The sequence below is a fragment of the Cibotium barometz genome, chromosome 18 (assembly GCF_041138505.1).
Source record: "Cibotium barometz isolate CiBa-2024 chromosome 18, ASM4113850v1, whole genome shotgun sequence".
NCBI classification, from domain to species: Eukaryota; Viridiplantae; Streptophyta; class Polypodiopsida; order Cyatheales; family Cibotiaceae; genus Cibotium; species Cibotium barometz.
The window spans coordinates 9,484,811-9,498,485 of NC_141063.1; the positions used below are offsets into that span (position 1 = coordinate 9,484,811).

A 13,675-nucleotide genomic window follows, 5' to 3' on the forward strand; every position below is an offset into this window, starting at 1 on the left:
GAAGAAAATACGTCTAGTTACCCCCCAAAGCATTGAATTTCACAAAAATAAAATAAAACCGTGAGGTAAATGAAATAATGTACTTTCATTTAAAACCTTAATAAAGGCCCTTCAAGGTTGATAGGTATGTTATAGGGTTGAGATGTTGAATTAACCATATCTTTTCCATTTAGGGTAATTTGAGTTGGGTCACCTAATCTATTAATTTGGGTTGAATTGGCACACCACATTTTTTCACAACCTGCTCTTGGAACCACAAGGAGAAATCACCGAGCCGATATTCTTGAAAGATAGCTCCTTGCACTCGGTGGCCCCCACCACCACCCGTCACAAAGAAAGCAAAGAGAGTGAAAGCAAAAAGCAACAAGATGAGGAAGAAAAGCAGCACCATGTATGCCCACACTAGAAGGGCCTTACGTCTTATGGTACCCACCATCCCCACTATTGAAAGCAAAAATAAGGCTACCCCAATGAATATGATGGGGCCTTCTAGAAATTTAAAGCAATCAATGTGGTGCCGAAATGCTAACCAAAAGCCCACAAAAGTTATGGGCAAAGACAACACCATGGTTAGGAAGTTTGCACCCATTAGAACACGAGTTGAATATTGGGCCGTGTTTGTGGTAAGGGGGGGTGAGTGGCGAGCCATGATTAGTTTGAGCAGAATTCAATTGGCTATGTCACATAAGCAAGGTTTGATTGGTTATAGTACGTTTATTGAGCCTTGGCTACTATAACTGATTAAGGAAGCTTTAAGAGTGATTGAATTGGGTGGGGCAACATTAGCATGCTTTGAGCTCAATTTGCTATGGTGGATAATTAAGCATGGTGTAATTATGTTATTTGAAAAATATATAAATGATCGACATGGGTATAGCAATATAAGCATGCTTTGACAACAATCTATGAATAAATATGTTAGCTTTGGTGTGTTCATTCAACGAGACATATGAATCAATTTATACATGAACAAGCTCCTCCCCATCTCTCCTCTACAAGTCAAGCATTTATATTATGCTTGCTTCTTTACAAAGTTTTTGTATTCCTTTTGTCTTCATGTGAAAATGGCCTTTTGAATGAAAATAATATACATGGATTCTAGTGAGTGCCAACTCTCTCTCTCTCTCTCTCTCTCTCTCTCTCTCTCTCTCTCTCTCTTCATGGATTTCATTTTATTATGAAACATGCGTGCATCTTCCACTTAGAAAGTGAGCCTAGGAAACAATTAAGTTTCATATCCTGTCTTAATGAGGTCATGCTATAACTTCTTAGGCTCATGCACTCCATACCATGACAATGCAAAGCTCTATTTTAATGAGAAGTACAATTTTGGATAAAGCTATTCTTTTAGGATTCAAAGCTATACCCTTTGTTTTATAAAAGATATACGCTTTGTTGTTATAAAAGCACAAAACCCTATACTATAACCTATGAAGCTTGACATATCTATTTCATCTTAGTAAGAGTGTCAATGTTCTTAAGTTAGCATATGCCAAATATACCAAACAAGTTAATGTTCTTAAGTTAGCATATACCAAACAAGTCAATGTTCTTAAGTTAGCATATACCAAACAAAATTTACATGAAGGTCAAAAAGAGAATTATTGTAGTGCAACAAAGTGTTCATGGAAGAGATCCTATAAAAGGAAGCCTATGACAAGAAGTTGTAGAATCTTGGAAAAGAGTGTGATGATAATGTGAGTCAAAAAATAGAATTATTGTAGTGCAACAAAGTGTTCATGAAAGAGATCCTATAAAAGGAAGCCTATAACAAGCAATTGGTAGAAACTTCGAAAAGAGTGTGATGATAATGCGAGTAAAAATTTTGGTCTTATTACAAGAAGGAATGTGCATAAGCATCTTTAGATATTGGTATCCCTCCAAGTGAACATTTGGAAAAAGGTTATGCAAAGGCAAGGGGGGGGGGGGGGAGTTAACGTGTATGGACTAACATAACATTTCATCCCCTCCACCAAAAGCTAAACTTTACATAAAAGAACCATGGAAGGCATTATACTTCATTCTCAAGAATTGCTTAGGGTGGATTGGATCCCTATTTACAAAATACTTTTTTTTTTCCTACTGGAACGTGCGCATGAAGCTTTTCCAATTATCCCACATGCGGCAGTTTCGAAAAAATGTAGAGCCGTTGTTTTATAAGGCTTGTGGCAGTCATGCTACGCCTGGTCTTAATGCTTGAGCATCTTTCGTTTTCATATTAAAAAGAGGTTCTTTCTTCCCTCATCATCACGCTAGTTTTTCTAGATGTCTTCTCAAGGAGAGGTTCTTCTCTCATGATCTGATTGTACAGGTTTCTCTTTTGAGTACACAAATGAATAAGGATTGTAGTTTTTTTCTCATTTCATGGCTATTGTTCTTATTTGTTGATGCTATTGAGTTTCATCCCTTTTCTCTTCATCTATCTCACTCTATTCCCAGTCTACAAGCCAAGCTTAATATGCTTCACAGAGTGTTGTTGATGGGTTTGAGTTATGCGTGTTGAGCACTATGGTCAAAGTAGAGGGAGTTCTCTGTTCTTGCTCGAGTTGTTTCCTTTCTGTGAGGGAGTAGAGGGTGGTATAAAGGCCTATTTCCCTTTGTTGCCTTCACTATATTCAAGGTACTCATACAATTTACTATATTTAAGGTACTCATATAGTTTTCTAAACTTACTATAGCTACACAAACCTAATGAAGCAGCACAATGTGCAAGTGAGCATGCATGTGTGCCCACATGCATGTATGCACATGCTCACATTTGTACATAATTTTCTATATTCAAGGTACTCATACAATTTACTATATTTAAGCTACACTTACTATAGCTACATAGGGTGTGTGTGCTTGCATGTGTCTACACATGAAAATAATGTTTTTTATTTTTTAGGCACACCTACCATACCTACACATAAATGGTTATGTGTGCTTGCTATGATATAGTCAGTAGCACCAAGAAAACTTACTTCGTTGCTAATGTCTTTACATGAAATGGTACTTTCATTCTCCACGGTACCTATAGGCAGAATTCCAAGTATTGTATATAAGTAATAGCCTATTATGGCTTAATGTTGAAATGTAGACATTTTCAAGGTGCAAGAGCAAGGAAAGCTTAGGACATTTGGTTTCCAATCAAGAAAACAGAAAGGAAAAGCAGATGCAATAATAGAGCTAACCTAAAATGCAAAATGAGATAAAGAAGAAGAGAATCTCCAAAACATGCAAAAATTTTAGAGGGAAGATGATTCATTAAATGAGTTCGATTCTCCCCAAATGTTTACGTATGAATATTGTTTTCTGCAAGCCCGAGTCAGAGTAACATTCACACAACATATAGACCAAAGATAACTCTTAAAATTTTATTATAGATGATTCCACAACCTCTATGAAATGTGGTTCGATATAAATAGAGAAGGTTTTGGAAGCTTCGCTCCTCCTTTTGATTTTCCTACCATCTAACTTAAAATAGAAATCCCTTGGTGCATTGCTACACATCAATTGGATCTCTTGTCTAAGAAAGGCCAATGGCCAATGGATTTCTAGATTGACCAGTATTAATAAGTCTTGATCTTGTGATTGGATTACAACATCTATGATAGAAGAGTGAGTTCCATCATGCATGTCTTAATCCAAGCTTTGCCAGATGCCTCTCCACAGTCGCCATATATGTACATGTGATTTCAATATAGTCCATCTGATTTCTATAAGCTTTTCCAGGTGCCTCTCCAGAGTTGTGATGGAAAGGCATCTGGCGACAAAGCTTGGACTTAGATATACGACTGATAGCACATATGTATTTTTTTTGTTCATATAGAATCCATGATTAGCAAAATATATGGATTTAGATATATGACTTCAGGGCCACAATAGTTAAAAATCTAATTAACAATATTGGGCAACGAGAGCCTGATGTGCCATATATGTTTGTGCCCCCTCCACAACGGCCACTACGAATGCCACCCGCCCCATCAGCAATATCCGCAAATGCTAATTGATAGGGAGCGGATCCACCTTGAAGATTTTCCATCCCCTCAACAGAAGCAAGCACATCAAGAGCATGCTCGTGACCCTTCCCAATAGCAAGAGCAAAATTCCCCTCCCCAATAACATTTTGTATCAACCTAGTTAGCTAGAATTCACATGTTTAGAAAAAATCTCTAATGCAATGTGTAAATTCAAAATATTGGGGACAATGTAAGAAGGCCCTGATCTTTATATTAATTGCTTCCGTCATATACAAGATTTTGTCATGATTGACGTTAATATGGCATTTTTGTATCTCCATGTTGTAATGATGAGCTCTACAATATAGTGAGTAGCACGAAGAAAACTTGCCTCATTGCTAATGTCTTACGTTGTATATGGCATTTTTGTATCTCCATGTTGTAATGATGAGCTCTACAATATAGTGAGTAGTACGAAGAAAACTTGCCTCATTGCTAATGTCTTACATGAAATGGTACTTTCATTCTCCACAGTACCTATAGGCACTATTCCAAGTAATGTATATAAGTAATAGCCTTGTTGCCATATATAAAGGCAGTGATGTGTGTGAACACACTTAGGACCGTCGAGACACTTTTTCCCTCTTTAGGAAGTTTTTTCCCACCACACGGCTTGTATATACGCCCATCATTCTAGGGCTAACTTATCTTTTGTACATTGACACAATCTAATACATTGTGTGTTGTGTGCATTCTTGCTTCTTCTTCTCCAAGCTTTGTGTGCTTTCCTGCAACCCTAATTCCAACAATTGGTATCAGAGCAGGCATCGGCTCCCAAGGCTACGCCACTAGCACCCTTCGACTCATGTTCTCCGATTGAGGTGAGCTTTCACGAGCGCTTTTGCAGGTTCTCAGAAATTGCATCTGAGGTCGTTTCGGGCTCCGTTTTTGCATTTCAAGTTCTGCACAGGTGTTTTCGTCATTTTGTGCAGAAATTTTGACAGTGTAATTTTTTGCAAAACAGGCATACGTATTCTATTGTGGACCGTGCTACATAGCACGAGTTGTTTTTTGTTCAGTCTTTGCTTTATTACAGGTAGCTTTTGCATCAGTTTCAGTCAGTGTGGTGGCCATGGCTGATAGCAATGATGTATTTCGCATGTTGTCTGCTGATGACAAATTGGATGAAGACAGCAACTACCCACTTTGGGCATACATGATGCAGCATGTTTTGGTTGCAAAAGGAGTGTGGAACATTGTGCAGGGTATGGATATACGTCCAGGTTCTGTGGATGTAGGATCTGTTGAGGATGTTGCAGGTTCTAGCAGCTCTACTGTTGCTGCTGTTTTACCCACTACTACTGAACAAGCTCGTTTTGGGATGGTAAAGATGCGCAGGCTCATGCCTTGATTGCACTTTCTGTCAAACGTAACATCACCCCACATATTCGTTCAGCTAAAACAGCAAAACAGGCTTGGGATATTCTAGCTGGTTTTTGTATGCATGTCGTAACGAGGCAAAAATCTCTTACCTGCATAAAGAGCTAGAATCGAAGATTATGCAGGAAGATGATGACATGAATGTTTTTCTTGCTGAGATAAAGATCTCAAGGAACAGTTGATTTCTGCAGGTGAGATTATTCCTGATCATTCTCTTGTGCAGACTGTTCTTGATGCTTTACCTGAGTCATATCAGACTTTTGCTTCCACGTGGAGACTTGTTACTGAGGACAGACCTGATGTTGTCAAGTATGATACTTTAGTCAACAAGCTCTTGCAAGAAGCGCAGTAGTCCAGGCAAAACAGGGCTAGGCAGCGTGCAGTTGATCAAGCATTTGTTGCTGCCCAGCAGAGAAGAAGTAGTAAGGCAATCCCTTCCACTGTTTCTTCTCCTATTAGTAGGTCTGAAACTTCTTCTCCTTCCACAGGTAGCAACAATAGGTCTGAGAAGGCTCTTGATAAAGGCAAGAAAAAAATGAGATGCAACTATAGTAAGGCAACTGATCATGTCATTAAAAATTGCCCTAAGCTAAAGGCTAAAGAGGCAAAGATGAAAGAGTCAAATGCAGCCACAATAGCGGATGCTTCTACAAATGCAGATTCTGTAAATGTTGTAAAAGATACAGAATGGGCGTTTAACGTGTATTGCCAATATGACCCATTTGTCTCCATAATGCATGTTTGGCAGTTTCTGTTGACTCTGATGTGTGGTATTTTGACAGTGGTGCTACAAAGCACATTACCTCGCATCGTGATATGTTCACTTGTCTCTTGAGGCTGTCCCTAATGGGAATACTGTCACATGTGCCAATAATGCTTCTTACCCAGTGAAGGGCATTGGTAAAATTATGCTTACTGCTGCTTCAGATGGCAGCGCTTTCACACTTTCAGATGCTTTGTATGTGCCAGGGATAAAGAAGAATCTATTGTCTGTCTCTGCACTTGCTAGAGTTGGACTTGTCAAATTTATTGATGTGACAGATGTACTGTTCATGATTTGACTTCTGGTGATACGATTATTACATCTGGCACCTTGTTTCGTGGGCTGTATAGGCTCAATTCTTATGACAAGTGTGTGGAAGATTCAGCAAATGCAGTTTCTAATGAAAAGCCAGTTTCAGATGCAAAACTATGGCATGCTCGTTTTGGTCATTTGAACTTTGCTAGTTTGCTGCGTTTGCAGAAATTTGATATGGTTGCTTCATTGCCCCCTCTTGAGGCACCATTGAAACATGTTTGTGAAGGCTGTATTTTGGGCAAAATGCAGCGTTCTGCGTTTTCAAAGGATGGTTCTGTGCGGGCCACTCGCAAATTGCAACTTGTACATAGTGATGTATGTGGGCCTATGCAAACTCCGTCATTTGGTAAACACTTGTACTTTGTGACTTTCATTGATGATTACGCAATGCATGCATGGGTATATCCACTGAAGGCAAAGTACGAAGTGTTTTTGTGCTTCAAACAGTTTTTGCTTATGGTTGAAAATGTATCCAATTGTACTGTGGACACCCTTCGTTCTGATCGAGAGGGGGGGGAGTACATGTCTAAAGAGTTTGATGCATTTCTAGCTAGTCGTGGGATAAAACACCAATGTACAGTGCCGTATACCCCTCAACAAAATGGTGTTGCTGAGAGGAAACATAGGTCACTTATGGAGATGGCATGATGTATGGTCAAGAGTCAAGCTTTGCCACATGCGTTTTGGCTTGAGGCTGTCATGTGTACTGCATATGTACTCAACATGTGTCCCACTAAGGCCTTGCAGTCTATTACTCCATACGAAGCTTGGCATGGCAGGAAGCCTTCTATTGGTCACTTGCGTGTCTTTGGTTGCTTGGCCTATGCTTTAGTGCCTGTGCAACAACATAAAAAATTGGATGATAAGGCTGTCAAATACATTTTTGTTGGTTACAGTGCTGAGAGCAAGGGTTACAGATTGTATCATCCGCAGTTGATTAGTCGAGATGTTGTTTTTGTGTGGAAGATGCCGTGCAGCCTTTGTTATCATGTACCAAAGAGACAGGTGTGAGCTCACGGGATGTATTTGATACGTTGTTGCCTCTGTTTACAAGTGGGAATTCAAATGTAAGTCCTAATGAGACGAATATTCAGTCTATGTAGATTTCAAACGACATCATAGATCAGCCTATTTCTGATGCAGATTTAGAGGATGTAATTTATGAGGATAGGGCTGAAAATGAGCAGGCTAGAGGTATGCCTAAATGGCTGGTGCAAACCTTGCGTGATAGTAAAATTGATGCACCTATGTCTAGTCGTACTCGTCCAGGTTTTCAGCATGCCTCTTATGCATCAGATTGTTATGCTTTGGCTGTGTCTAGTATGTGTGAAGAGGAAGAACCTCTTTTATTAGATGAGGCACAAAAATCAGAAAATTGGTTGGCTGCAATGCAAAATGAATATGATGCTATAATGAAGAATGGTACATGGTCTTTATGTGATTTGCCTATTGGTAAAAAGGTCATTGGGGATGTAAGTGGGTTTTTAAGTTGAAACGAAAGCCAGATGGCAATGTTGATCGCTATAAGGCTAGACTTGTTGCAAAGGGTTATGCTCAAGAAAAGGGCATTGATTTTGATGAGACCTTTGCTCCCACTTGTCGTATGACTACCATTCATAGCATTTGTGTATTGGCAGCTTATAATGGTTGGAATGTACATCAGTTGGACATAAAGACTGCGTTCTTGAATGGAGATTTGCATGAGGAGGTGTATGTATCGCAGCCTCGTGGTTTTGTTCAAAGAGGGCAAGAAAACAAAGTGTGCAAATTGAAAAGGGCTTTGTATGAAAAGATACATGCATATTTGACTGCACATGGTTTCCAGAATAGTCCAACAGAAAGCACTTTGTATGTTAAACGTATGGATGATGTACATCTAATCATTGCTCTCTATGTCGATGACATGCTACTCACAGGACCAAATGAGAGTCATATTGCTGATTTTAAGGCTGATTTGAATGCCTCTTTTGAGATGTCAAATTTGGGGATTTTGCATCATTATTTGGGGATACAATTTAAACAGTGTGATGGAGGTATTGCTTTGTGTCAGACAAAGTATATTGAGACATTGTTGCGGAGATTTGGCCTTGAAGACTGCAAGCCTATTGCTACTCCAATGGAGACAAGTTTGAAGTTGAGTCTTCATGATGCTGGAGATCACTTTGATGTCACACTCTATCAGACAGCTGTTGGTTGCCTCATTTATGTATGCATTACGAGGCCGGACATTCAGTTTGCAGTCTCACAGGTGAGCAAGTTTATGAATAGCCCAGGGTCTCAACATTGGAAGGCAGTTAAACGCATCTTTCGCTACTTGAGTAGCACCATACATCTTGGGTTGTTTTATCCCAAGGGGAGATCGTTGCCGCCAGATTTACATGCTTTTTCGGACTCAGATTAGGCAGGTTGCTATGACACAAGAGTGTCCACAAGTGGTTTTTGTTTCATGCTCGGTAGCTCATGCATATCTTGGTTAAGCAAGAAGCAACCTTCTGTGGCCACTTCTAGTTGTGAAGCTAAGTACAGGGCAGCTTTCACAGCTACGGTTGAGTGTGTGTGGCTCAGACGGCTTATGGCTGACTTGGGTGTTGGACAAGAGTCTGCCACCTCTATCTACACTGACAATCAGAGCGCATTGGCAGTTGCGAGAAACCCAATTTTTGATGCTCGCACAAAGCACATTGAGGTGCATTATCACTATGTCAGGGAGAGACTCTCAATAGGAGAGATCAGCTTGGCCTATGTGCCAACACAGGATAACCTCGCCGATCTTTTCACAAAGGCGCTTCCTCGTGAGAAGTTCGAAGCTTTCCGTAAAGCTTTGGGCTTGCTCCCCTTTGTGGACTGATCTACTTCGGGCATGGCACTTCCCTATACATGAGTGCCAGCTCTCGTTCACACCATCACTCCCAGGGGAGATTTCTTGCCATATATATAGGCAGTGATGTGTGTGAACACACTTAGGACCGCCGGGGCACTTTTTCCCTCTTTAGGAGGTTTTTTCCCCCGGCTTGTATATATGCCCATCATTCTAGGGCTAACTTATCTTTTGTACATTGACACAATCTAATACATTATGTGTTGTGTGCATTCTTGCTTCTTCTTCTCCAAGCTTTGTGTGCTTTCCTACAACCCTAATTCCAACAAGCCTATCATGGCTTAATGTTAAAATCTAGACATTTTCAAGGTGGAGGAGCAAGGAAATCCTAGGACGTGGTTTCTAAATGCAAGAAGAGAGCTAACCTAAAATGCAAAAAGAAGAAAGAAGAAGAGATAACCTCCAAAACATCCGAAATTTTTAGGGGGAAGATGATTCATTAAATGAGTCTGATTCTCCCCAATTGTTTCCATATGAATATTGTTTTCTGTAAGCCCTAGTCAGAGTAACATTTACACAACATATAGACCAAAGATAACTCTTGAAATTTTATTATAGATGATTCCACAACCTCTAGGAAATGTGATTCGATATATAAAGAGAGTAGGTTTTGGAAGCTTTACTGCTGCTTTCAATTTTCCTACCATCGAACGTAAAATAGAAATCCCTTGGTGCATCGCTAACACATCAATTGGATCTCTTGTTTAAGAACGGCCAATGGCCAATGGCTTTCTAGATTGACCACTATTTAACCAGTCTCGACCTTATGATTGGATTATGGCATCTATGATGGTGGAAGAGCAAGTTCCATCACGCATATTTTGCTCCAAGCTTTGCTAGACGTCTCTCCATAGTCTCCACATTTCTATAAGCTTTGCCAGACGCCTCTCCACAGTCGCCACAATCAATGATTTCAATAGTACAGGTGATTTCTATCATTTCGATAACAAAAAAATAACCTTTAAAATGTTCAAATCAACCTCAAATTGTGGATGCAAATGATCACCACTATAGACTTGTAGCCATATTTGGTAGTGATGTGTAGTGTGTGAACACACTGGAATTAGCCAAGGCACTTTTTCCCTCTTTAGGAGGTTTTTTCCCCCGTGCTAGTATATACCCATCTTGGGGTATACTTAGCATCTTTGTATAGCACACATTTATTATATAGCTATCATCTCATTTTGTTCTCTCTTGAGATTCTCCACTCTATGTGTGTGTGTGTGTGTCTGTGTGTGCGCGCGTGCGCGTGCGCGTGCGTGTGTGCGTGTGTGCGCGCGTAATTTTTCAACCCTATTTCCAACAAGATTGGCTTCAAATGTCAAAAAGGGTTTTCAAATCATTTACATAGATGACTAAAATGATCTATCTAGGGCTCAAATCATAGATAACGTGTTGTTTATCCCCATTTCTCTTAAATCATGGTAGTAGATCCTAGAAACAACCGATTCAAGCCCATTTATGTCAAACCATAGATGATCGAAAGAAGCAGATGATCCAGAGAAGTAAATGATATGATTTGGTTCTTTCATTAGGACATTTCAGAGGTCATTTGGAGGGCCTTTTATTAGAGGAGAGAGAAAATAGAGCGCACCAATGTGAAAGAAGCAAACATAACGTTGAAAATAGCTTAATTCATTGAAAAATTTCAAAAAATAGTCACGTTCACATTCAATGAGGGTATCTTTTTAAAAAATGATGGAGTACACATTCAAAGCGGGTATCTTTTTCAAATGAGGTAGAGTTACTTTATTAAATATGGCTTACATCATCATTGGATAAGAAAAAACACTTCGAAGCTAACCTTTGTAGACACTTGAGTCTATACATTTCTTCTGATGGTATTTTGATGTAGAATTTGGTGCTTTTGACATCACCATTGCATCTAGGGCGGCCAAAAATCCCCAAAAGAACTTGAATCACTTAAATCGGACACGTGGAGAGGCAGAAACGACCAAAAGAAGGGGAGAAGAGGCTCCTGCCATTTGGCGTGCATGGAGGCCTCCATTTGGCATAGAGGCCTCTATGCGCGCCAAATGGTAGGAGCCTCTTCTCCCCTTATTTTGATCGTTTTTACCTCTCCAGGTGTCCGATTTAAGTGATTCAAAAGTCCTTTTGGAGGTTTTTGGCCACTCTGGACGCAATGGTGAGGTCAAAAGCACCAAATTCTACATCAAACTGCCAGTAAGTGTAGACTATTAGGAGAGTAGCATCAAATTTTTGAAAAAGGTTACATATGATGACGTAAGTGCCTTTTGCAAACCCAAAAAGTTGAGGGCCACTCATATTTCAATACCTTGTCAGATCCATTTTTTTATAACTTGCATAGTTTCTTGTCAAGTACACATTTAATGAGGGTATCTTTTTTTTAATCTAGAGAGAGAAAATACGAGTTTGTGAATTTCTTACAAGACCCTAGAGATGACCTCCAAAATTTCCTATTGGATCGTAGATGATTCATTATTAGGTGATTTGCCTTGATTATTCGATTATAGATGATTCATGTTCAGGAGAACTGACTCGGTTTAGTGATCATAGATATTCTATCATTAGACAATCTCATTTGGCTCTCACTCAATTCTCCAATTGCATACAATCTATCATGTGACAATCCTATTTTACTCTCACTGTCTGATCGTAGATAATCAAGCATTAGACAATTTGATTCAACTCTCCGATCACACAGATAATCCAACAAAAAAAAATCATCCGATTCAACTCTTTGATCATAGACAATCCAGCATCAAATGATTCAATTAAACTCTTTGATCATAGACGATTCAAACATTTCACAAGCCGACAATCCGATTCAACTCTGTGATTGTAGATGATCGAGTATCAACCATCCAACCATTTAGCTCTTTGTTGGTTCGACAATCTAGCTCGATGATTGAGCTCTTTAACAATGATGCAATGTGATCTAGATCTTCAACAATCAGACTTTCCAGCTCTTCAATGATATGATGAGCTAGCTTGCATAATTTGATGATTGGGCTTCTGAATGATCCAACTATCTAAGTTTTGACAGTTTAACTAGTGCAAAAACCTTGAATTTCTAGTGGTGCATGACTATTGGTAAGAGGTGTTGATTGTGGAAAGATGAAATTAGACGAAATAAACTTAACAATTGAATTGTAATGGCAACAAGCATGTATTATAAATGCTTGCTTATTTAAGTGCTCTATCCACATCCTTAATCTTACATATTTCAAATTCAACATAGTGTTATTGCTAGGAGAATGTGTGAGGGCACCCTTGGCACATTAGTGGAGAGAGTGCTTTTGAAATCAACCTTAATAATTTTTGGAAAGGGGATCATACCATCTTGTTCTACTCAACAAGGGCTACCTTTCAAGCTATTAAACGCTCAAATCACAGGTCTGGAAGATGGCCAAGCACTTGCAGTTGGCTTTTCTTCACAATTAACTTTAGTTAACAAGGGTTGAATTTTTTAAATTTATAATCACATATTCTCATTGCACTCATCAAGAGCTTTGCAATGATATGAAGATCATTGCATTCCGACATCATTTGGGTGGGTGGTGAACCAATTCGGAGGCTTCTAAAACAAAGAGATATAAGGGGTGTTGAAAGTTTGATACATGGTGGTAAAAGTGTTCCTCTCATGAATACAAACATGGCAAACTAATGCTTGATCAATTTTGATACCGATTGGTCAACATACACCCATTTTTGTGTTTTTCGACCAAATGATGAGAGGACAGTCCAAGAAGTTGAAGGAGATTGACATGGTAGATCAAGGTGATCTAGTATCAATGACAAATGATGGGGATATGTGTGGGCAAGATAATGTGACCAATATAGCTAATATGGTTGATGGTTCAAGGCATGCTTATGGTGAGCCATTGGCAAATACCAATGCCAATGAGATTGATGATGGTGTAAATGCCAATGCAAGTGCACATGTTGAACCGGTCATTAGCAATGATATGCAAGTAATGATTATGATGATAATGTGCTCTACGATGAATGACTTCAACAATCGACACAAACTAGCCTGATTGAGAGTGTTAACAAGAACCAAGCATCCACGATGGAGACTTTCAAAGATAACTTTTCTACCATAAGAGATGAATTGAAGACTTTCAATGATGATGATGAATTGAAGACTTCCAATGACATGAAAATGGATGATGATGATAGTGCGCTCTATGATGGATAACTTCAACAATTGACAAACTAGCTTGATTAAGTGCATTAACAAGAACTAAGCATCCATGATGGAGAATTTCAAAGAGGAGTTGTCTACCATTAGAGATGAATTGAAGATGAAGGGGAGGACTCCTCACAAGAAGCAAGCATACATTGAAGAGCTAC

The 13,675-nt window shown here is 39.2% G+C and overlaps 1 protein-coding gene across 1 annotated transcript in view; it reads right to left on the minus strand.

The window, feature by feature from the left end:
* The window catches only part of LOC147628897 (tetraspanin-7-like), a 3,560-nt gene extending 2,651 nt beyond the window's left edge, over window positions 1-909 (minus strand). Inside the window, exon 1 of the mRNA XM_086812934.1 lies at window positions 242-909. Coding sequence (XP_086669060.1) covers window positions 242-649 — 408 coding nt within the window. The 5' untranslated portion in view covers window positions 650-909. The remainder of the gene's footprint in view (window positions 1-241) is intronic.
* Window positions 910-13,675: the final 12,766 nt, after the last annotated feature.